Source organism: Oryza sativa, chromosome 3, assembly GCF_034140825.1.
Source record: "Oryza sativa Japonica Group chromosome 3, ASM3414082v1".
Taxonomy (NCBI): domain Eukaryota; kingdom Viridiplantae; phylum Streptophyta; class Magnoliopsida; order Poales; family Poaceae; genus Oryza; species Oryza sativa.
In genome coordinates, this window is record NC_089037.1 from 31,556,593 (window position 1) to 31,580,471 (window position 23,879).

Sequence of the window (23,879 nt, forward strand, 5' to 3'; positions counted from 1 at the left end):
TGCTTTTATTCCAGGGCGACTCATTACTGATAATGCTCTAATAGCTTTTGAATGCTTTCATTCTATTAAGAATTGTAAACGGGAGAACCAAAACTTTTGTGCCCTAAAGTTAGACCTTTCAAAGGCATATGACCGAGTTGATTGGGAATTCCTGAATGGTGTGATGGAGAGACTGGGCTTTTGTGACAAATGGAGGAGATGGATCATGGTATGTGTAACCTCAGTTCGTTACAGTGTGCGTTTTAATGGAGAATTGCTTGATCCTTTTGCTCCAACGAGGGGACTCCGGCAAGGGGATCCATTGAGTCCATACCTATTCCTCTTGATTGCAGATGGTCTATCAAATATCTTGGAAAGATACAAAACAGATGGCCTCATCCAGCCTATCAGGATTTGCCGGGCAACACCAGGAATTTCGCATCTGTTGTTCGCGGATGACAGTCTTCTATTCTTCAAAGCGGAGGTCGAGCAAGCTAGAAGAATAAAAAAAGCTCTCAATCTTATGAAAATAGCACTGGGCAACTTATCAATCCTAGCAAGTGCTCTCTGCTGTTTAGTGAATTCTGTCCACAAGAACGTCAAGATGAGATAAAGAGTGCCTTGCAGGTGCATAGTTCAACCTTTGAGGAGAAATATCTGGGGTTGCCAACACCAGATGGAAGGATGAAAGCAGAACAGTTCCAACCGATAAATGATAAGTTATCTAAAAGGATGTCGGATTGGAATGAAAAATATATGTCGTCAGGGGCAAAAGAAGTACTGATCAAAAGTGTGGCACAAGCGTTGCCTACTTATATTATGGGGGTCTTCAAGATGACAGATAAATTCTGCGATGATTATACCAGGATGGTTCGCAACTTCTGGTGGGGACATGATAATGGGGAAAGGAAGGTCCACTGGATAGCATGGGAAAAGATCTTATATCCCAAATCTCATGGTGGTCTTGGTTTTAGGGATATGAAGTGCTTCAATCAAGCACTGCTAGCTAGACAAGCTTGGAGGCTGCTCACCTCCCCGGACAGCTTGTGTGCGAGAGTGTTCAAGGCGAAATATTACCCCAATGGAAATCTTGTGGACACTGCCTTCCCAACAGTGTCATCGTCAGTTTGGAAAGGAATCCAACATGGTCTGGACCTGCTCAAACAAGGTACCATATGGAGGGTCGGCAATGGCCATAACATAAAGATATGGCGACACAAATGGGTTCCACATGGGGAGCATATCAATGTCCTGGAAAAGAAGGGAAGAAATAGACTTATCTATGTCAATGAGCTCATTAATGAAGAGAACAGATGTTGGAACGAGACACTAGTCCGACATGTTCTCAAAGAGGAGGATGCGAATGAGGTTCTGAAAATCAGACTTCCAAACCATCAAATGGATGACTTCCCGGCATGGCACCATGAGAAGTCAGGTCTATTTACTGTGAAGAGTGCTTACAAGTTGGCTTGGAACCTATCAGGGAAAGGTGTAGTTCAATCCTCTTCTAGCACTGCTACATCAGGTGAAAGGAAGATTTGGAGCAGAGTATGGAATGCAAAGGTGCAGGCCAAAGTAAAAATCTTTATCTGGAAGCTGGCCCAAGACAAATTGCCAACTTGGGAGAATAAAAGAAGAAGGAAAATTGAAATGAATGGGACCTGCCCAGTCTGTGGAACGAAGGGAGAAAATAGTTACCATGCAACTGTTGAATGCACTAAAGCTAGAGCGTTAAGAGAAGCCCTGCGAGCAGTTTGGCACTTGCCTGGGGAAGACAAATTTTTATGGACAGGACCGGATTGGTTGTTGATTCTGTTAGATGGTGTAAACGAAGAGCAAAGAACTCACATTATGTACATGCTATGGCGAGCTTGGTATCTGCGAAATGACCTGATCCATGGTGATGGGAGATGCTCGATAGCAGGCTCAGTGAGTTTTCTCACTAGTTATGAGGAGGTACTGCTCCCAAACCGACAAATGCCTGATGACATAAAAGGAAAGAAGCCAATGTACAGTGAAGGTCAGAAGGAGAAGCACATGGCAGAAAAGCAGAGCAGCGGATGGATAGCGCCACCTGATGGAGCGGCGAAAATTAATGTTGATGCCGGGTTCAGGATGGAAACTGGGGAAGCGAGTGCAGGAATAGTAATACGAGATTGCAGAGGTCTCATCCTGCTAGCGGCATGCAAAACACTGCATCCGTGTAGCTCTGCAGAACAGGCAGAGGCATTGGCAAGCCTTGAAGGTATCCGGTGTGCGTTGCAATGGATACATATGCCTGTTATCTTGGAAACAGACAATGCAGAGGTGGTAGCAAGACTGAAAACGAAGCATTCATCAAGATCAGTGTGGGAAGGAGTAATTATGGAGGCGAAAGCAGCGATGCAAGGATTGCAAGCAGTGGAAGTGGCCCATATAAAGAGGGACTCAAACAAAGTAGCCCATACTCTAGCTCAGATGGCTCTTAGCTCAGGAAACTGTCTGGAATGGAGACTCTGTGCCCCAGCAGAAATTCTTGAGCTATTGAACCAAGAATGTAACCCACATTTCGGTCATTAATAAAGTCCCTCTTTACGTTTCAAAAAAAAAAAAAGAGTATGTAGATGCTCATCAGGATCCCCTCCCCTCCACTGAGCTTATCGCCAGATGGAGATCGGCGCCCCACCCCTGTTCGGCCGCGAGATGGCGCAAGGAGCGGAGGAGACGAGACGGGAGATTTTTTTTTTTTACGCGAAGGGAAGGGGAATACTCCACCTTTATCTCAAATTTTCTACTTTAAAACGAGCTATGTTGGGCTTGCAGATATTGATGGGCTGCTCATTCTAGTTGGGTCCGACCGGCGTTGCAGCTTACGTGTTGGCCCATATTTGGTTATGTTCGGGCCTATTTTACCTGGGCCATGTGGTTTTGCGGCTTTAAGACCCAGCCCATACCAGCCCAGCCCATTACCTCGCGGCTCGCGCTATCCCGTCTCCTCTCCTGGTTCCCTCTTTCTCCCGCTCCGTCCGCCTCCGGTGAGCTGAGCTCCGGCGAGGCGAGGTCGGAGATCCCACCGCCGTGTCGCCGCCGCCTCCAAGTTCTCCTTCCTCCCTCGCCTCTTCGCGCCGGCGAGGTCCCACCTTCGCCTTCCCGGATCGGCGCCGGTGAGGTCCGGCGACATATCGCGTCCCCGTGCATCCATCTACTCGGCCGGCGACCGCGCGCCCCTTCGCCGTCGTCTTATGCGCTTCCCACGGGGCCGCACGATCCGGACATGGGCGCGTTTGGGCGAAGACGCCGCCTATTCGCGGTTCGCGCCCCCCTCCTCTCCCGCTTCGTTTCTCCCCAATCTCCACCTCCACCTTCTGCGCGCGCCGCTGCCATTCACACGCATCGAGTAAGCTCGATCTCATCACCTCCCGAGCTGTAGTCTTTGCCCGCACTTGAGGTCGCGCCGGCCGCCGGGGCGGCAGAGAGAGAGAGAGAGAGAGAGAGGATTCAGAGAGGTGTTGTTTGGCCGCGCACGAGAGGTGTTCGACGATTTGCCCACCTGGTCTCCTCCAAGCCAGAGAGAGGTTATGCGCCGGTGCGGCCGAATTTTTTTCCCTCCGTCTCTCAAGTTCGTGTCTCATAGCGGCGGCAGGCTCTCCGCGACACGCTTCTCTACCACCGGGTTCGACCTCCCCGACTGGTTCAGGAACCCCAAGGACGATGGCTCATGCGCCGGCTTGGATGACGAGGAGGACGACATTTTTGTGCTCCCGACTGAACCCAACGTCTCGGATGAGCGAAGAAGCCAGAGCAGCACCTCCAGGTCGCTGTCGATCCGCCCTGGCTTTCCTGCAACTGCCTCCCATGAGGATGCTGAGTTCGAGGCCGACATCGATGAGGTCAGCAGGATCCTTAGTGCTCGTTTCGCGTCTCCTGAGGCCATTATGATAGCCATGGACTGCTGCTCTGTAAGGGTCACTGGCTGCCTTGTTGACAAGATCCTGACGAGGTTCAGCAATGATTGGGTGGCGGCATTCGGGTTCTTCATGTGGGTTGGCACTCAGGGAGGGTACTGCCATTGTGCCGATTCATATGACTTGATGGTAGATATACTGGGGAAGTTCAAGCAGTTTGATCTGATGTGGGGTTTGATCAATCAGATGGTTGAGGTTGGAGGCTTGATGTCGCTCATGACGATGACAAAGGTGATGAGAAGGCTTGCTGGGGCAAGTCGATGGACCGAGGCCATCGACGCCTTCCATAAGATGGATCGGTTTGGAGTTGTGAAGGATACAAAGGCCATGAATGTGCTCCTGGACACACTGTGCAAGGAGAGGAGCGTGAAGCGCGCAAGAGGCGTCTTCCAAGAGCTGAGGGGAACAATACCTCCAGACGAGAACAGCTTCAATACTCTCGTGCATGGTTGGTGTAAGGCAAGGATGCTGAAGGAAGCTCTAGACACAATGGAGGAGATGAAGCAGCATGGATTCAGTCCTTCAGTGGTGACTTATACCAGCCTGGTAGAAGCATACTGCATGGAGAAAGATTTTCAGACTGTTTACGCTCTCTTGGACGAGATGCGCAAGAGGCGGTGTCCCCCAAATGTTGTTACATATACCATTTTGATGCATGCACTGGGGAAGGCTGGGAGAACGCGAGAAGCTTTGGATACCTTTGACAAGTTGAAGGAAGATGGTGTTGCTCCAGATGCTTCCTTCTACAACTCCCTGATCTACATACTTGGCAGAGCTGGGAGGTTGGAAGATGCATACTCTGTGGTTGAAGAAATGCGCACAACTGGAATCGCCCCTAACGTCACTACCTTCAACACCTTGATTTCTGCTGCTTGTGACCACTCTCAGGCAGAGAATGCCCTGAAGCTTCTGGTTAAGATGGAGGAGCAGTCATGCAATCCAGACATAAAGACATACACGCCATTGCTGAAGCTGTGCTGTAAAAGACAGTGGGTAAAGATACTTCTGTTCCTAGTGTGCCATATGTTTAGAAAGGACATTAGCCCTGATTTCAGCACTTACACCTTGTTGGTAAGCTGGCTGTGCAGAAATGGGAAGGTTGCCCAGTCTTGCCTGTTCTTGGAGGAAATGGTGTCAAAGGGTTTTGCTCCAAAGCAGGAGACATTTGATCTTGTGATGGAGAAGCTTGAGAAGAGGAATCTGCAGTCAGTGTACAAAAAGATTCAAGTTCTCAGGACGCAGGTAACAAATCTGAAGCATATGGAGTCCTTTCAATGAGAGGTCACTGATGGTGGACAACATTGTGCTGTGTTGTACAACACCTGTGGTCATGAATCTTAATATACTGCTCATTGGAATGTTTATGCAAACTTAATATGTACTGCTCATTGGAATGTTTATGCAAATGCGACTGTGATTCAGTAACTATCCTACTTTTCAATTGTTACAGTTACTGCTATGTTGCATACTCCCTCCGTATCATATTATAAAACGTTTTGACTTTTTTTTTCTAGTCAAACTTCTTTAAACTTGACTAAATTTTTACAAATATAGTAGTATTTTCAACACAAAACAAACATATTACCAAAATATACTCAATGTTAGATTCAATGAAACTAATTTAGTGTTTTAAATGTTGCTAAATTTTTCATAAACTTGATCAAACTTAAAAGTTTGACTACCAAAAAAAGTCAAAGCAACTTATAAGGGAGTAGAAACTACTGAGTACATTGATAATAGCAGTTTCAATGAAGCATTAAGGGCATTCATCACCAACAACTGATATCATCTTTTACGTCTGATACAATGAGATAGAAGGCAACTGGTTGATTCATGATGAAGTTTTGCTTGCGCTCTGGCACATATAGGCATGTTGCTGGCACATCACAGGAAAGCGATTTGGCATGCACAAATCAGGTGTTTAGCTGCCCAAGAAACATCACTTGACAACTGTCATTTTGACATATTTACACCTTTCATAACACAAAGAGTTACAACCGCAAAGTTTACAGGTGGCTTCGTCCTGTCTATGTTAATAACTTTAACGAACATTTAGACGTTTCATCGTGATGTACAGCTCCATCTGTGTTAGAAATAATTAAAATAAAGTGTAATGAAAGAATAGCTACAAAATTGTTTGGATGGAGGACAGGTGCTGCCACATTTACTGCTTAGGCCAATTAAATGGTTTTGGCAAAGGATGATTCTTTTGACTCCTGTCATCCATAAAATGTATTGTCGGCAAAGGATATTCTTTTGACTCCTGTCATCCATAAAATGTATTGTCGGCTTGTCGCCTCTCCTCGACCATAACGTATGCAAACAGGAGCAAATCCGTTGTCCGGAAGCAGATATTGTGAGGCGACTTTCTAGCATAAGCATCTTATTTTGATCTCACATCAATTTCTTGAAAATATTTGCGCCTGTTCATTAAGAGAGTTAAGTAAACAAAGGCACTGAAAACTAAATGTAGCAATCCCACTAGCAATTTTTCATCAAAAAGAAATGAAGAGAAGAAAAACGAAATTAGCAAAATGATCTCTGCCAGCAGGTTGGCATGAAAATATATTGCAATTCGATAATTAGAACTTCATATGTTCCTTTGCAATGCTATATACAACCTGTAACTTCTTTAAAAGTTTATAAGGAATCTAGCTTATTTCTCTGCCCTCCCACAAGTGTGGGAGTACCATTCAACGCAAGTCATCATAACCATTTAATAGAGAATCAATTGCATAGGCATAGGTATATTTTCTGATGCAAAATGCTAAAAGTGCAGGGAAAAAAATTAGCAGAGCAACTATAGTACATGCATATTCAGTTCAGACACATCAGGTATATATCATGAGTGGAGTTAGATTGAGACTTAAGTTTAAATGTTTCTAGCATAGTCATTCCCTTTATTAAATGAAAATAATACCGTGCATTTTGGAATAAAAGAAAAAGTTCATACAATTGTGATGCATCATATTCTTGGTGTAGTCTTTTTGGCTTCTGCAAAAAGTCCTTTCGTCCATTTTGCTGCCAGCCGGACCTTTCCAGATATTCTTCAATCAACCTGATATTGCCAGCAATAAGACCTCCAAAGAATTTATCAGTAAAACAAATTAAAAAAAAAAAAGTAAGCCCTGCATGCAACTCACATGCTACAGATTGACTTTTGGGAAGCTGCCAATTCACGGTCTGGATAGGAATCCTCCAATCTGAAGCTCAACCACACATACAACTCTAGCACCTGCATTTATAACCGTTTGACATAGTGATCGATCTAACCGTACAAACTGTTTGCAGAGATAAATCTACAGACTGTTTAGGGACAGTGGTGTAACAAATGGAAGACTGGCATGATCAATGCTGTTGTACAAATGTTTGGGGACAATGGTACACAGAAATAGAAAGTGACTGTGGGACAGATGGATAGCAACCTTTACAGAATGAAATAATATGCATAGCAGAAATCCTTCACAAGATAATGTACTAGTACTGCTTTATACTGGAGAGAGAAAATGTAAATAACCTTGTGAATCGATTCAAGCTCCTTCAGTTGATTGTGCGATTTAGGCACTTGGAGTGTCCCAGGTGTAAATATCTCTTTGAGTCGAACAATACCTTTCTTTGCATAATTTTCTGCAAACTGCATCTCAAAAAAAATCAGTGAAATTGTTTCCTGATTCCACAAAACACATAACTGAATGATAGTAGTACAAAAATGTTTGCCTGAATTAATCCTTTAGTAGATATATCATCACGAATGTCCACAGGACTGCGATACAAATTATAAAGTGTCAAATGTGTATAACTGAGCTTATATTTTGGACAACAGTTGTGGAGAAAGATATCCAAAAAGCATAGCATTCAAAAAGGACAGATTGATGGATCGATATAGGATTATAGGTTCATAGTAGTACAGATCACCTGAGACAGAAGAGGTATTTATCATATAGTCCAAGTGGTAGCTCATCAACAATAGCAGCAACTTTCTGTTAAAAATATGAGGAATAAAGGTTACTTTAAGCAAAATGTTTGAACCTCCAACTCAATAGGAAAAAATATGCTTGATAAAGTTCACTATCATTATAAATTTAACATTTTGCTAAAATGTTGTGTTTTGATAGTAGGCTGTCAATGCTGTTCTACCCAGGAGATCAGATTTTGACATTCCATAGAAGTCCTTATAGAGCATTAAAACAAACCTAATACTGAGTAAATTATACCTCTAGCTAAAAAACTATGCATAGAAACAATGCCCATGCCTTAAACGGGTGAACTGCTCAAGTGGTATATTCATGTGTACTATGCCGATGTGAATGCTGAGTCATGAAGAGGCATGCTGCCGCTGCCAACTTATTCCTCTTAGCAAAGCTGTCTCATTGTAAGTTTAGGATTTGATTTTAGAATTATTGTTAGGGGATTTTTCTTCACCACTTCCATTGCCCAGCCTTATTTTCATGATAGCTAAGAAGACAACTGAAAAAAACCTACCTAAATTATTCTCAAAAATCACATTTCATAATTTTGGCTTTTTAGAAAAAGCAGTGCCAAGCAGGACAAGACTTGTCTTTCTCCTCCTCTCTCTTATTCTCACTCCCTCGTTCCTTTCTCCATAGCTCCTCTAGGTCAAAGGATTTCTTTAACCTTATAAATAATTTTGATATGAAACTGTATGTATCTTATTTCCTAATTTGAACCTTTTAGCAACACCAACATGAGTCAGTTAGCAGAATAATACTGCTGGGCTACAAAAGTATCATGGTGTGGCAACTATTTGGACATGCACTAACAGTGCAGGGCAAACAACACAACTGTTTCATGACATGGCAAAAAGATCCTCTCATCAAGCTGGGCTGAAGCCACCAAACACACCATTGGAAAACACCACCAGATCTGTTTCCCATACCATTTGAGATGAGGAAAGATGAACATGTCAAAGAGATCACAACGGCTGATGCATCCATGGTTGTGTGCTTCACATTAGCCTGATAAGCTCATCGAAACAGCATGGCCAGAAAGTTTTTCTTGCCTCTTCCTACTATACTACTCCCTCCATCCCATAATATAAGGCATGGTCAAACTTGGCATAGTCTTCAAAACTAATCTTTAACTTATAATATCTCATATATTATAAGGTTTATTGCAACAAAATTATAACCATCTTAAAGTACATTTAAATGTCAATCTAATGATATTAATTTTAGCAAATAAAAATTTAATTTATATTATAATAATTGTTGGTCAAATGTTTATAAAGTTGAATCTTGAAATATGTGCACGCCTTATATTATGGGATAGAGGGAGTATGTAGGAGGAAAATCAGAGATTCCAACAGTTACAACAGTCAAAGCTCAACCGGAAATTAATCTTAAGCAAATATCCTCCTTTACTGATGTCCAAATCAATCTGATAACATCATTGCTTTTGTTTTTTGTTTAAAATGTTGGTTTCATCTCTCGATTTCAGTTGCTATATTGCCATGAGACTCATTAACCTTATTCCTGTATTGCATGCAGGCTAACTGGCTAGGTTTTTTATTCCTCATAGCTTCCTCTTGAACTAGTTCAGCATTGGATCTAGGCTGTACCAAGGTGCTACCAAGCTTGGCCTGGCCACAGCACTGAGAAATAGGGGGAAGGAGGGAGGGATGAGGGGCTTGCATTAAGTATGACTTGCATCAGTTTTGATAGGACAGTGCAAAGCAGATGGTTTTGGAGTTGAGCGTGAAATTTGAACTCTGGACAGAGTTGAGAGATGGAAAACTGACTTACTTCTAGATAATTTGACCAAATATAGAAATTGGTGCTCATTGAGGGAAAGAATCTTACCAGCATATCTTCACAATCAGCAATGAAATAGTCTGGAGATAGTTTAGCCTTGTCCAAGAAACGCTCCTGTGATAAGAGTGAAAAGATAAGTAAGATGCATGTCCTGACCAGAGGAAGCATTGGCATACATTTAATGGTTGAAAACAGCATTTACAAGTAATTGAGAAAGAGGTAGGCAGAGAAAAGTAGAAAAAAGAGCAAATTCCACTTTATAACTATTGAGAAGCAAAGTCAAGCTGAAGTCCAAACAAATACAAATAGGATATCTTAATACTATGACTAAATTTTATTTTAGAAGCAATCCAATCCATGCCACTGAAAAAGTTGCCAAGTTATAAATGACTTCATCAACCACCTGAAGAACTAAGTAATACTTTGCAGTTAAAGTGTTATAAAAGCATGAATAGCTTGCTGTATCATCCAAATTAGAAAAGCCAAAAGAGCAACACCCTTGTATTGTTTATGTAGTACAATGGCAATTCACTAAATCATAAATATATAATGTTATTCTCTGTTGTGTTAGGAATTTGCCATATACAGTACTAAGAAGGATGGGCTTTAGCTAGCTTACCAATATAGGTTGAAAAAAATCAGTTCCATGCAATCGTGAGTACAGAGATAATACATCGAATGTGGGGAAAAGTCCAGCGCGCTGCAGAGAGTACAGTGCAGTATTAGCATGTTATCTATACCAAGATTCGTGCAGCTCTCATCCTATTAGAGATAGACATCGGACAGGGTGAGCACCTCTATAATGGGAGAAGGTGATTTCAGAGCAGAGTGTAGTAATGGAAGATGATCAGAATTTAGACAGGTCACTTCACCAACTGGGAATTTAGATCCATATCTCCCAGCCCTTCCTATAAAATGAAGACAAAGTATTGCAATATGAAGAATATCTCAAATTCACTGCTCAAGTACCTGTGCAACAAGGGGGGAGGGAAAACTTAATCTGCCAGAGGCAAAACTATTAAGAAACAAATCCAATACCAGCAATCTGTTTGATTTCGGCCACAGTTAGTTCCCTGTTGCAGATGCCATCAAACTTCTCCAGTGTAGAGAAAATGATTCTAGAAATGTTCAGATTAAGACCCATTCCAATAGCATCACTAGCCACTAACACATTAAGGTTACTATCTTGATCATTGAACATTGTCGCCTGCAAGCTCAGGGAATAGATTTATCAACTTTTTCAAATCATCACAGCATCATCAAGAATAAAGCACAACATGCCAAGAGAAGTTTTGCCTCCTACAACCATAACTACCGATTTCTTGAAATTCAAGCTAAAATTTGTGGTTGGTTGTGCTTTACTGTTACGGGGTATTAATCAACAAATTGCTAGCTGAAAGTTCATCTCACAAACATTAAACAGAAAATTCTAATCCTTCTGCACCGCTAATTTTACTGACTTTAATCATTGTACAAAACATTATCCAGACAATCATGTGACTCAGATATGAGAGACCAAATAAACTTTATTAATGGAAGAAAATCAGCAAGATGGAATTTTAAAATATAAATATATTGAGCATAAGCCAAGCAAAACATGGCATATACATGTTAATATATTAAAAATGAAACGTTTGGTGCTTTAGCTGTAAATTTTAATTAGATAAGGACCTAGAGACGTGAGAACAAGGCATCAACTACAATGGTGTAGTAGCAGATAACCAAGTGAGGGAAGTACCTGTTTTGTTCGAGTTTCTGGTGGCAATGAGCCATAGACTACAGAACAAAGATGCTTACCCCCCATTTCAATTCTTCTCTGCACGGACATTTTAAATATAAGAAATGTAGTTGAGCTTTCATATATTACTTCATATGCTAGATGATTAATTTTCGTAATAATCACAACATGAGGATGCTTTGATACATTACATTATGTATCTTAGTTTGCAGTCGCTTAATTCAAGTGCAGATCTAGGGCAGCAAGTTATCAGGGTCCCACCATGGGTATAAATCAACAATGATTTGTAATGTCACAGTGAGCATAATCTTTTTGGGTTTGTGCAGCAGACATGATGGTCACTGCACTCTGATCCTTGTGTATTTGATCTGCCCCTGGCTAAGCTAACTTAATTGATTCATATTTTTCATATCATGGATTTGCAATCTTTATATCCAGTCTTTCGATTGGAGTGTTAAATTCAATAAATACCATGAGAAGAAAAGCAAAAAGAAACATGATTAGATGACTTAATAGATTTCAACTTGCATTTATGTAAAACAGAAAGTAAATTATCGATGGACTAGCCAACCTGTCAAAACATGCTACAAAGCTATCGCTGCTCTCACAACATGATGTAATTATCATATTGACTACTACAACACAGCTCTCCCTAGTCCCTGTTACATGCCTACATCTTCCGTACATAGTTGCATTACTTAAGTAGCTTTACAGGTTCGTACATAGTTTTCCCTTGTCTTTTCATCATTTCTGTAATGGGGGCTATCTAGTACCCTTCACTGCCAACCATACTAGTATAGTACTGTAGTGTTGTGAATCAAAATTCAAAGAGTTTAAGTGTATAGCGAGAAATATGTCCCATTTCTTAAGTCAATAGAGTGATCCCCCCCCCCTTTGAAGGAGAGAATAAAAAAGTGAAATGATAAAGTTAGTGGAGTACCAGATACACGTGAGGGTATGCAGAGGCCAGAGGGGTGTGTTGTTATGCTGGTGAGAGTTTGTTGTTTCAAAATTTACAGGTAAAGATCAAGTTACGATGATAGGTTTAACAAACATGGCATTTGGATCATTTCTCTTTCACCAAAAAAAAATAATGAGACTTTCTCAGCTTATTATTTACATTTTCTGGCAACAATTTGCAGGGGATATCTATTGGTTACTCTTTTAATTGCAGGACACAGGTCAGATAGATATTATTTCAGTATATTCTGCAACAGTTATCTGAAGAATGCCAACCTTAAGCATATAGATAGATCGTCGTGAGAACGTTACAACGCAATCCCCTGCCTTAATGTTAGAGAAAGACCCGAGAGTAGTCTTCAGAGGAACCAATGGAGATAGCCTCTCATAATATTGGACCTGCATAGAGACATACAGCCAGCAAATCGGAATATTTGACGACATGATGCGTGTATCAGTACTAACACCAAAATAAACATTAGACAGCTCAACAAATTCTATTGAGAAGAAACAGTTTCTCGAGTTCACTTGGAATATTATCTGCAAATACAAAACATCAGCTAATCACCAACAAAAGACAGATATATATGACATCATGCCTGCACATTACTTTCTCAGATGGAGGTCCAGAAGTAGTGTTACTATCCAGGGGTGCAATCTAAATTGTTGGACGGGACCTCAAATTGGTGTGGCTAAGGATAAGTTGAGTAACAGAGGTTACAGGATTGCTGATGCTATCCACCAATGATAATCCATAAAATCATTGTGTATCTTAAGTTAAAATGGAATGAGTTGAAACATATTAAGCATGGAGCTTTGAAAACAGTAAAAAAAAACTTACACTTGCAAGAACATGCGATTTAGTATTACTGTTTCATCCCAAACTAGGTAATTACATCATCTAAGTTATCCACAAAACCTAATGTCTTCACCAATGTCAACAAATCTAACTTTGCAACTAACATCATTCTGGCAGAGTCATATTAATACACTTCAATTTAACTATGTGAGTTTCAACGAAATTACCGTAACCACATCACCAGTAGGTTCGAGAATTCGCTGAATGAGAGGAACCACAGCTGGGTCACCACAAACATGAAGCTCATCTGAACAAAGCCCCAGAAGTGCACGAGTGAATGAAAAACCCCTCGATCTACAGCCAACCATCTACTAAACAGAAGAAGATAACATGAGAATGATGAGGAATATTACAGTAAAAAATATGACTGGCTTGATGATGTAGTCCAAAAAAATGGGATGACAATTCTCTTAATTACTGTTTGTATTATGAATATACATTTAATTAGCATATCTACAGAAAGAAGGTTGAAGTACCTGAATTTCATCAATAACGGCACATTGATACTCAGTTGTCATGTCGGCCATCTCAACTGTCACTGAGCTATGCTTTGCACCTTCAATTTCCTCCCTTTCTTGTCCAGTAATTAAGTTACAAGGGACATTAGCTTTGTTTAGTCTTTGAGCTACCTCCCGTGCCAACAATCTAAGAGGTCCACAGTATACTCCTACAGAATTCATCAATAGCTCTGAGAAATCATCATAATTGTATATTAATTTATTATCACTAAGTAGAACAAAGTAGTACCTGAAGAACTTGCTTCTAGTCTCTTGAGAGCATTATGTGTCTTCCCACTATTTGTAGGACCGACATGTAAAAATACATTGCGCTTCTTTTCTCGGGCATTCGGATACCATATATGAGGATGGCTATTATTCAAAAGAAGCACAGCATTTATTTAGATTCTTTAGGAGAATATGAACTGTTCTACACTAGATCGTGGTGTGTAAAATATTTAGATTCTTTAGGAGAATATGAACTGTTCTACACTAGATCGTGGTGTGTAAAATAAATGTGAAAATTATATTTCACTATGGCAAGTGTGAAGGTAAATTTAAGGAAACTAAAATATTGTGCATCCCACACTAGATTGGAAGTCAAAACATGGAGTCTATTGAATGTACGATACAAAATTCATAAACTCAAAGGAATCTGTAGGAAAATCGACTTCGATATACGTAAAAGAAGGCTAGAAAGATGGATTCTTACGTCAAGTCGGTCAAATCAAACTTCCCAGAGTTGTGGTAGCCCCTCTGTAATCTCAAATTGGGATGGTTGACCAAAGAATGTGTACCAGAAATGGAGCAAATGTAGCAGGAACTGGTATCTATATGAGAAGCATATACCATGTAAACCACAAGTTATGAGCAAATGTGTCCTACAGAACATTGGACTTTGCCACTGAAATTAGTTACGCTATCAAAGACGAAATGTCCATCCAAAGCAGAACTTTTCCTCGCGGTGTTCAACAGTACTAATATATTAAGGTTATGTTTCCCAAAATATAAGTATCTCTCAACAGATATAATCCGTTCATCAGAATAACAAGTAAATTGTAAATACAGGGGAAAAAACGTTTCCTTTTCCCCCAAAAAGAGTTGCATCTGACCTATATAATCCTTGACTGTTCTTTTTCTAATCAATTATGCAACATAGACCTACTACACCACTCATAGCATATCTATAGAAACCTAGCAACGCAGATACTACCATTGCCATGATCGAAAATGAGCGTGCCTCGAGGCACGCTCATTTTGGCATTTCGCCATACACATGCCGCACAAGGCACACCTCCAACAAACATGAAAAAGGAAACACTCCAACATGCCACATCAGAGAAAGCGAGCACAAACCATGGAGCCAAGAGGGCGACGCGAGGGCCGAATAGAGCGCCCTCCGGCGCAGCAGCGCCGCAGCCACCGCCATTGCGCCGCCGTTCCTCCCTCCTCCCTCAACTCAGACGCCGGCTGCGGCGGCGCCGGCGGCGGGTGGGGAACAGCGACGACCACGCCGCCGGGAAGAAACCAGGGCCGATTGCGTGCGGAGCAATCCAGGCGGAGGAAGCGGGGAATCCGGCGATGGCCTTCGCGCCGAGGCGGCGGAGGAAGCGGAGGTGATTGAAAAAGGAAAAAAAAAAGAAAGAAAATAAAAGGGCAAAGTCTCGCGTGGACACCAAGGCCGGAATATTCCATCCGATTCTTACTGGGCCTATGTTACGTGGGCCACAAAATTAGGCCGACGCGAGCCATTAATGGGCCACAAGATCACATGCCGTTGAGGCCCAATCCGGGACCATATCCGGTCGGGTCCGAGTCCAACTCGCGGCCCGGAAGCCGTCTTCGCTTGCTTTGCTTTTGCTTTCCTCCCCGGTTTCGTCTTCCTCTGATCCTCTCGCCGCCGCTGCTCCCCCAACCGAATCCGACGACCTCGCCGCCGGGCACGCCCGCCGCACGCGACCTCCTCTTCCTCCGCCGGAAGCCACCGGACCTCCTCGCCGACGGATTGCACCCGGCAATGTGAGGTTTTCTTGGAAGCAGGAGCCGTTCCATGGATTTCTTTTCTGTTCTTGTTCTGCTTAAGTGGGGAGTGAATTTGGGTGCAGGACGATGGTGGAGGCCGAGGCCGGCAAGGAGGCGATCCGGCGAGCCCTGCGGTCTCTGCGGCGGAGGCATCTCGTCGAGGAGGGCGCCCACCGCCCGGCCATCGAGGCGCTCGCCCGGCCCTTCGCCGCCCAAGTAAAAATACCAATCTCATGTCTCCTTTTTTTTCCCATCTTTGCATATATTTTTTTCTTGCTTTGCATAATGGAATGGAAAATTTTGTATAAAAAACCGTGCCTCGATAATGATGCTTTTGCTAAGTACCATAGATGCTTCATCTGGAGATCAAGAAACCCAAAAATTTAGATATTATTGTGTGCATAGATTTTTTTTTTTTGGTGGGCTTGTTTATTTATTTATTTCGTTTCCTTGTAGGCGGTGGAGTGGAAAGAGAAGGCTGAGAAGCATGAATTGGAGCTGCAGCAATGCTACAAGGCTCAGTCACGTTTGTCCGAGCAGCTCGTTACCGAGATAGAAGAGGGGAAAGCATCAAAAGCGCTGCTTAAAGAGAAAGAAACACTGATTACTACCATGCAGACTGAACTCGAGCAAACCAGGTATTGGATTGAATACAATGTTTGGTTGTGGTCGTAGGGAAGAAAATACGCAGCTGACATTTTGTGCAAACACTTTTGTAGGGAAGAAAATACGCAGCTCAAGCAGTCGCTTGAAGAAAAAACAAGCGCTTTAGATCTTATAATTCAGGAGCACCAGGCAGTTAAAGCTGAACTTGAACAGGCATTAACAAAACAGAAAGTGGCAGAAGATGAAAACAGGAATCTGATTGATCGATGGATGCTTGAGAAGATGAAGGATGCAGAGAGGCTTAATGAGGTACCTTATTTTCTTGTTACTAAAACCGCAGCTTTCTATTTTATGGTGTTGCAAATCAAGATTATATTTTCCCTTTTAAGGGCCTGGTAGGCTAAAATGGCCAAGAAAAAAATTTGCATGTTATGCATGGATCCCTACCATTGTTGTAGTGGATGTACAATTGAGATACTTAAAGTACCATCATGCTTTCCATGACATAACACAGGAGATTTTGTGCACTATAATTTACCATCTTCCCATCATATTTGGATGGCAAATTACTATGTTAGAATATTTTTGCTCTTTAATTTTGCTTGACTACTGTGCGCTGTCTGCGGAAATGGCTCTTTTTAGACAGTTTTCAAATACTTCCCCCTTGATATTTAACCGAACAGTTAGTCACGACAGTCGAATCAATTCTATATGTACATCATGTTCAAACTCTTTTGCTTCTATAGCATAAGTGGGAGTAGAAGAACTAACTAAATATCGATGATTGTTTTAGTAGCCGAAGATCTATTTTACTATGCTTTACATTGATAACTGGTCCCACAGTACTAGTAGGTACCAAGCATTTATCAGTTTAAATGGGGGGAAATTTTTTGTTCAGGCAAATGCAATGTATGAGGAGATGGTTCTAAAGCTGAAGTCAGCTGGTGTTGGTGGTATACAACACAATGCACTACAAGAAGCTGATGGCATCATTCGTCGTTCTGAAGCTGGGTACATGGACATCATGGAAACACCAATCCCATCTACATGCAGAATCACTATCCGTGCTCATGATGGTGGCTGTGGATCTATAATTTTCCAGCATAACACAGACAAGCTAATCAGTGGTGGCCAGGATCAAACTGTCAAGATTTGGTCTGCACATACCGGTGCTTTAACCTCCACTCTACAAGGCTGTTTGGGGTCTGTCAATGATCTTGCTGTGACTAATGACAACAAGTTTGTGATTGCTGCCTGTAGCTCTAACAAATTGTTTGTATGGGAAGTTAATGGGGGGCGCCCACGTCACACTCTGACTGGTCACACAAAAAATGTTTCATCCGTTGATGCAAGCTGGGTGAAGAGCTGTGTTCTTGCTAGTTCATCCAATGATCATACCATCAAGATTTGGGATCTTCAGTCAGGCTTCTGCAAAAGCACCATAATGTCAGGGAGCAACGCCAACTCACTAGCTTTCATTGATGGTGTCACCCTTTGCTCGGGTCATAGGGATGGACACCTTCGGTTATGGGACATCCGAAGTGCAAAATGCACTAGTCAGACATTCGCTCATCTTGACGTAAGCTCTGTCAGTGTGTCACGGAATAGAAATTTCATTCTTACAAGTGGAAAGGATAACGTGCACAACCTTTTTGATCCTAGAACAATGGAAGTTTGTGGAAAATTCAAGGCCATGGGTAACAGAGTGGTTAGCAGCTGGGGCAGGCCTTGCATAAGCCCTGATGAAAACTCCATAGCTGCTGGTGCTAATGATGGGTCTGTTTACATATGGTCAAGATTGAAAAAGGATGGGGTACCGACGATCCTACAGGGCCATTCTTCGTCGGTAGTTTCAAGTTCATGGTGTGGGTTAGGACCTCTTGCTACCGCTGACAAGCATCATATCTATATCTGGACTTGAGATCTTTGGTTCCTTTGGTCATTGAATCCAGGTTTTTGAGAGTTTTGTTCCAATGTATTGATGTCTACCTCGCTTTCCTCTCAAAGATGCTAGTTTACATGTAAATAGCTTAGTTTATAAGCATTGTGAATAACTTAATCCGCAAATTGACAGTAAACCTCATTGGCTTACTTTTCTCTGACATCTGTTAATGGTTGGTCAATGCTCAGCTGGGCTGGGCTTTTAAAGCAGCAAATTTTCTCTAGGTTTTAGTATGTGCAATTGCTGATCCATATGGCTATTTTTTGGATGAAAAATGGATAATCATTCATCACAGCTTCAACCAAACCTTATGGGCAATAACATTGGCTTTACATCTCGAGGTGCGTATGAATATTTCTATTTGGATAATAGTTGCCTTAGTATGACCCTACATTGTCATGTACAGTTCTCTACTTCCATTAGATCCTATAGATTAATAGGGGGTGCTAATTTTTAATGAAATGCGCTTTTTTTTCCTTTCCAAGTTGCTAAAGTTAGTTCATCATAAAATGATGAACAGTGTGAGCAATTAACCTTCGGCAAGTTGCAAGCGAGGGGGGATGTATAGCTAGCAACCCTATGTACCCTTGCAGATATTTGAAGCAATGGAAGCTGGACCGCAATTAGGTATTTGGATTATGGACTTGGAGTATTTTAGTGCGGTCCTTTTTTATTTCTCTTTTGTAAGATTTTAGTTTATCAGCTCTAAATTAGACTTGACTTGTTCTTCCTGTTCAAAGAAGGAAGATCAGTGTCTGTATGAGTCTTGCAATTGCATCTGAAGCTCAGACGAGCAAGTTAAAGTCTGATTTTTTTTTAATTAACAAATTTCAGATTTGCAAATTACAGCTGACATAAGCTGAGTTGCACTCTACACAACACCCTTTGAAAACAAACTGTTGATAAAATGGTGATTATTGTGCAATTCAAGTTTTCAACTGATGGGCTTAAACCTAAAATCCTCATGAATTCGGAATTCCTTCCTTGTGGCTGATCATCCTGATTCCTGAAGGTGTTCAAAGTTCAAGTGCTCAGTTTTGCACTTGCATCTGAAGTTCAAACGAGCTAGTAAAAATTTGCTGCTGCTGCTGCTTCTTCTAACAACTTCAGATTTACAGATTCCAACATGCATCCAACTGCAGATGTACACAACACCCTATCGACAAGATTTTGTTTCCCCAGTACTCCTAAGCTAAAAGTACATTATGACCACCCCCAACAAAGCAATCAATTGGTAGCTAACCATTTTAAAAGAATTGTACTACTACTGATCTAAAATCCTCAAGAATTTATTCCCTTCCTTGCTGCTCACCATCCTGAACCTGAAAGAGAGAGGTTTTAACTCTACACTGGAGCAGTACCTGTTCAACAAACATCACATCATATGACAGCAATACAGCATAACACCCAAAACAAAAACACTCAAAAACCACAAAAACCTCAAAAATAAACTGGGCATCAAATTCAGTCAGCATCACAGAAAAGAAGAAAGCTTCAGCGAAGAAACTGAAAGCCTAAAACACTAGAGGCACAGAGACAAAATTGGACCAGACCGATCAGACGGCCAACCCAACCCGGCCAAGCTGGTCACTGAAGCAGAAAAGGCATGAGACCCACACTGCTTTTGGCTTATCCACAGAGGGTTAGCTTAGCTGCAACCGTTTGCCAAAACCCCTGGGCCCCTGACACTGACAAGGCACCCGTTCATGTGGGCCCAGCACGCGCACACACACACTGGTCGATTCGATCGATCGATTTTTGGATGCGTAGGCACAGCAGCAGGGGCTCACCACAAGAAAACATCAATCATTGGATTCTTTCTTCTCCTCCATCGGTTGTGAGTGTGATGCTACAAGAAACCGTCAATGATTGAACCCTGCAGCTTAGGAGTAGTATGGCAGAAGCCTAGAACACCACTTGCCTCATCTTTGGATTCAGTGAGCGAAAATGCTCTGAAAACTCTCTGTCAGAAATTCAGAGTTGGTCTGAATTCTCTCTGATTTGTTAGAGGGAATTAAACTGGTTTATATGAAGATTGTTTTGTGTGTGTGTGGAACAGCTAAGCTTGTTATTTGGAGATCAGATTAAATTCATTGGGTTAATAGTTCAGCAAGTGATTTGCAGGTAAAGACTCTGCTCTGGTAGCAGCAGGATGTGGAAGCAAAGAATTTCTGAATTTGTATTACAGATTCAGCTCAAATTGAAGTATACTGAACAAACCCATCTGTTTGAATCGATTGATCATCTGACCAAGAAAGCATCTATTTAAAATTTGAGGATCCGATCAAGAAAGCATCTACTACTACTTGACCATCTGATCATCAAGATCGAACAAACAACCAATACAATAAAAATACTAATAATAATAATGACAGCATTAAGACTCAGATTTAATTTAATTGTCCTCACACCAAACTTTACCTAAGCATCATTAATCAAGCTACCATCTATCACTGCATCACAAGCTCAAGAAGCCTCTCGCTTCACGCGCCGGCGCCGGCAAATTGATCGGCCGCGGCGAGCTCTCGCCGGCGAGCGCTACGGCGGTGGTGGCGCCGCCGCCGCCCTCCACGACGCGGTCGCCGTAGATGTGCACCGTCCTCGGGTTCGGCCCGCGGGAGATGACGCAGGTGTAGTCCTCCGATGACGGCTCCATCTGCATCTCCGCCGGTGACTCCGCCGCCGCCGCCGCCGCCTCGCCGCCGGCGACGCGAAGCGGCAGCCACGAGCTCTTGTTCTTGACGCCGAACTCGACGCGGCGATCGAGGGAGCACGACCTGAGCAGGGGATGCTGCTGCTGCGGTTGCGCCTGCAGCTTGACCGCCCGCGACGCGGCGGCGAGGACGCTCTGTCTGTGGCCGTCGTCGTCGTCGCCGGTGCAGTCGAGCGCGTCGGCGAGGCCGTGCGTGCCGGCGCCCCAGTCGCACCACGGCCGGCGCTTGCTTCCGCCGGCGTCCGGGCTGGGCGCGAAGGCCGCCGCCGCGTCGATCACGGACGTCGGGCTCATCGAGTACGGCGTCTCGGGCTCCGAACCGCCGCCGCCGCCGCCGCCGCCGCCGTTCTTGGCGTGGCTGCCGGAAGGCAGCGAGGCACAGTGCAGCAGCCTCGGAGACCCCAACAACGCACACGCCGCGGTGGCGCTCTTGCCGCCGGCGCCGCCGCCGCCGCCGTCGCACGAAACCGTCGTCGAGCTCGCGTGCTGGCCGGAGAGGTGGCTCTGCTGCACGCCGCCGCCGCCGCTGTTCATCGATCTGGACCTCCTCCTCAGGATCATCTCCTGGACCTTCGATCTCAGGAACATCTCAAGAACCGAAACCAACTCAAACAATTCTCTCAAAAACGCAAGTGAATTTCACTGAACCCGATCGGCTCAACTCGATCGGCACCTTCTTCTCAAAATTGAACAGCAACAGCAACAAGAACAGCGCAGATGAGATGAGATCGATCGATCGAGGCAGAGTTTAAGAACGGAGCTCGAGGCCAAAACGACCAAAGAAGCCTCAGAAGTGTACTCAGACGCAACCTAACCAAGCTCAGATGGAGAAGCAAAATGGGACCTTTGCAGCTCGATCTGCAAGCAACTACTCCCAACACAAGAGTTTGGCAAGATCCTTAAGCTATCATCAAAATCATCAGCTTCTTGCTGCACTCAAAGGAACAACACCTCAATCAAACTATCAAAGGTAGAAGATGAAGAAGAAGAAGAAGAAGAGGGAGAAGAAGACGAGAGAGAGGTTGGTGATGAACTGATGATACTAATAAGCATATAGTAGCACAATGGGGAGGTTGGGAGGGTGGCGATCTTAAAGAAGCCATCTCCTCTCCTCACAGTGAATGAACATGATGTCAGTGTTGGTTTGTGTGTGCTTGCATCCAAAGGGGCAGGTCCTTATCCTGAGTTTTTTTTCTTTTTCTCTTTTGTTTTTACACATCTTTTTCATTGGCAATGGTCCTCTCCTCCTGTCCTGGCCATGCTTCTCTTGCTGCTGTAGTGTGTGCTGTGCTGCATTCTTGCGCTGGGTGTTACTGTCCCCGTTTGAGCCCATGCACGCGCACACAAATGGTAGATTCCGTTGGTACAGCAGGTAGATTTGCTGTCGACCTATGGAAAGATGCGAGGCTCTACGTCAATGAAATCATTCATCTCATGCTGCTGAATCGCTGATCAGATGATAATTTGAGATGATTCATCAGTGGTATAGCAGTAGTAGAACTGTAAATGTCAGGTAGATCATGCAACGAGCTGAATTATCATTGTTGTTCAGAGCAACACACTTTTACAGTAGTACAGTGTCTCTGAGAAATTACTCAATTAATCGTGCGTTAACAATTTATCTCGTTTTACATATCATCTTAATCTTCTGTTTCCTACTCTCAAACACACGGTAAATCATTCACCAAGGTATCTCATGCTGCTCATCTGATCAGATGAGATGATTCAGTGGCTGCTTCAGTAAAAATCAGTCAGTAACTAGATCATACATTCATACTACAATGAGCTGAATCTCCATCGTTTTTTTTCAGAACAACACGTATTTACAGTATTTCCGAGAAATTACTGCCAGAAAGAACCAGATTATTTTTGTCATCTAAACGTTTTTTTAGTAGAATTAGTACTGGTAGGAGTACAATTAGATTACTGCACGATGACAAAAGATCGCAATTATGTCCTGTCTCTAACTGTACCCTTTTTTCTTGGCATGTTTGTCATCTACTGAAGCGTATGCGATGCGCCCGCCTGCCCCTACCCTCTTTTGTTGTTTGCTTCTCTTCGCTCGCTGCCCTTAACTGCAATGCTTCCCCCACACTTCTCTCGTCACGTCTCCTTGAAGAGCCTGTCCTAAAGTGCTATATGAAAAATGGATGATAGATGAAAGAAGAATTATTTGAGAGCACAAACAAATGACTTACGCATTAGAAAGTTTAAAAGGTTGATTTAAAACAGTTTTTTTCAAGGAAATGCTGATGAAAAAGCCATTTTGCAGATATTGCACCATTTAGAAGCTAGGAAAATGTGTCCGCAGTAATCCACCATACGAAGAATATAACTATGCTAAACGATAGAAATGGCACTACAAGATCAGCCGCCGAAAACCGCTATAGAACAATTATCGGTTACTAGTAAAAGATTTTTGCTATTTGGGCTCAACATCATCACTAACTCTGTGGCACTACAAGATAACCCACCGAAAAAAACTGTTACTACAAAAGATCGGTCGCTAATTATAGCTATTCCCTGTGTAGCCTTGTTGACTCCATCGCAGCTGGTCCTCTGACAAGCAAACGACGAGTCGATATTGTTGCTGCACGAAGAAATTTTACATTGACGTTAACATTGTTCTCTACAAGCCGATAATCGGATCAAAACCATGTGCCAAAGCCACCATCCGTCGACCTCGAGCGGCTACCTAGGCTTATTGACCAAACACATTTTCTCTGTCTCAATATGTAGAACTAAAGGTATATTCATATTCGTAGTCTTAGCATTGATCTAATTCTATTCTAAATTGTTACATATTGAAACGAATGAAGTAATAAAATTTTAATGTTAATGTAACGGT

The 23,879-nt window shown here is 42.7% G+C and overlaps 4 protein-coding genes across 4 annotated transcripts; 2 read left to right on the forward strand and 2 right to left on the reverse strand.

Annotated features, from left to right (window-relative positions):
• Positions 1-2,926: 2,926 nt before the first annotated feature.
• LOC4334088 (pentatricopeptide repeat-containing protein At3g22670, mitochondrial) lies at positions 2,927-5,351 on the forward strand. Its single transcript, XM_015772675.3, has one exon. It carries the CDS (start codon positions 3,537-3,539, stop codon positions 5,199-5,201), a length of 1,665 nt encoding a protein of 554 aa, XP_015628161.1. The 5' UTR covers positions 2,927-3,536; the 3' UTR covers positions 5,202-5,351.
• A 492-nt stretch (positions 5,352-5,843) lies between these two features.
• Positions 5,844-15,365, reverse strand: LOC4334089 (ATP-dependent RNA helicase SUV3, mitochondrial-like). The gene is made up of 17 exons (NM_001402255.1): positions 15,105-15,365; positions 14,461-14,578; positions 13,999-14,120; positions 13,728-13,918; positions 13,419-13,559; positions 12,669-12,791; positions 11,433-11,510; positions 10,733-10,901; positions 10,490-10,602; positions 10,314-10,394; positions 9,743-9,808; positions 7,839-7,903; positions 7,641-7,686; positions 7,441-7,557; positions 7,067-7,158; positions 6,877-6,981; positions 5,844-6,346 (listed from the first exon to the last, which is right to left on the reverse strand). The coding sequence occupies exons 1-17, from the start codon at positions 15,175-15,177 to the stop codon at positions 6,307-6,309; spliced, it is 1,740 nt and encodes a 579-aa protein (NP_001389184.1). The 5' UTR covers positions 15,178-15,365; the 3' UTR covers positions 5,844-6,306.
• A 231-nt stretch (positions 15,366-15,596) lies between these two features.
• Positions 15,597-18,541, forward strand: LOC4334090 (autophagy-related protein 16). The gene is made up of 5 exons (XM_015772748.3): positions 15,597-15,767; positions 15,854-15,986; positions 16,227-16,408; positions 16,490-16,685; positions 17,275-18,541. Coding segments are annotated over exons 1-5 (1,536 nt in total). The 5' UTR covers positions 15,597-15,765; the 3' UTR covers positions 18,298-18,541.
• A 2,002-nt stretch (positions 18,542-20,543) lies between these two features.
• Positions 20,544-22,094, reverse strand: LOC4334091 (uncharacterized). The gene has a single exon (XM_015772827.3). The coding sequence runs from the start codon at positions 21,617-21,619 to the stop codon at positions 20,777-20,779; it is 843 nt and encodes a 280-aa protein (XP_015628313.1). The 5' UTR covers positions 21,620-22,094; the 3' UTR covers positions 20,544-20,776.
• Positions 22,095-23,879: the final 1,785 nt, after the last annotated feature.

Excerpts from the sequence above, each read along its gene's own strand:
- LOC4334089 (NM_001402255.1), bottom strand. The coding sequence starts at position 15,177 with ATGGCGGTGGCTGCGGCGCTGCTGCGCCGGAGGGCGCTCTATTCGGCC. Across the intron at positions 13,560-13,727 it reads CCGTTATTGATGAAATTCAG|ATGGTTGGCTGTAGATCGAG; the intron begins GTACTTCAACCT and ends TCTGTTTAGTAG. Across the intron at positions 6,347-6,876 it reads GAATATGATGCATCACAATT|GCGCAAATATTTTCAAGAAA; the intron begins GTATGAACTTTT and ends CTTAATGAACAG.
- LOC4334091 (XM_015772827.3), bottom strand. The coding sequence starts at position 21,619 with ATGTTCCTGAGATCGAAGGTCCAGGAGATGATCCTGAGGAGGAGGTCC.
- LOC4334088 (XM_015772675.3), top strand. The coding sequence starts at position 3,537 with ATGCGCCGGTGCGGCCGAATTTTTTTCCCTCCGTCTCTCAAGTTCGTG.
- LOC4334090 (XM_015772748.3), top strand. Across the intron at positions 15,987-16,226 it reads CCCGGCCCTTCGCCGCCCAA|GCGGTGGAGTGGAAAGAGAA; the intron begins GTAAAAATACCA and ends GTTTCCTTGTAG. Across the intron at positions 16,686-17,274 it reads ATGCAGAGAGGCTTAATGAG|GCAAATGCAATGTATGAGGA; the intron begins GTACCTTATTTT and ends TTTTTTGTTCAG.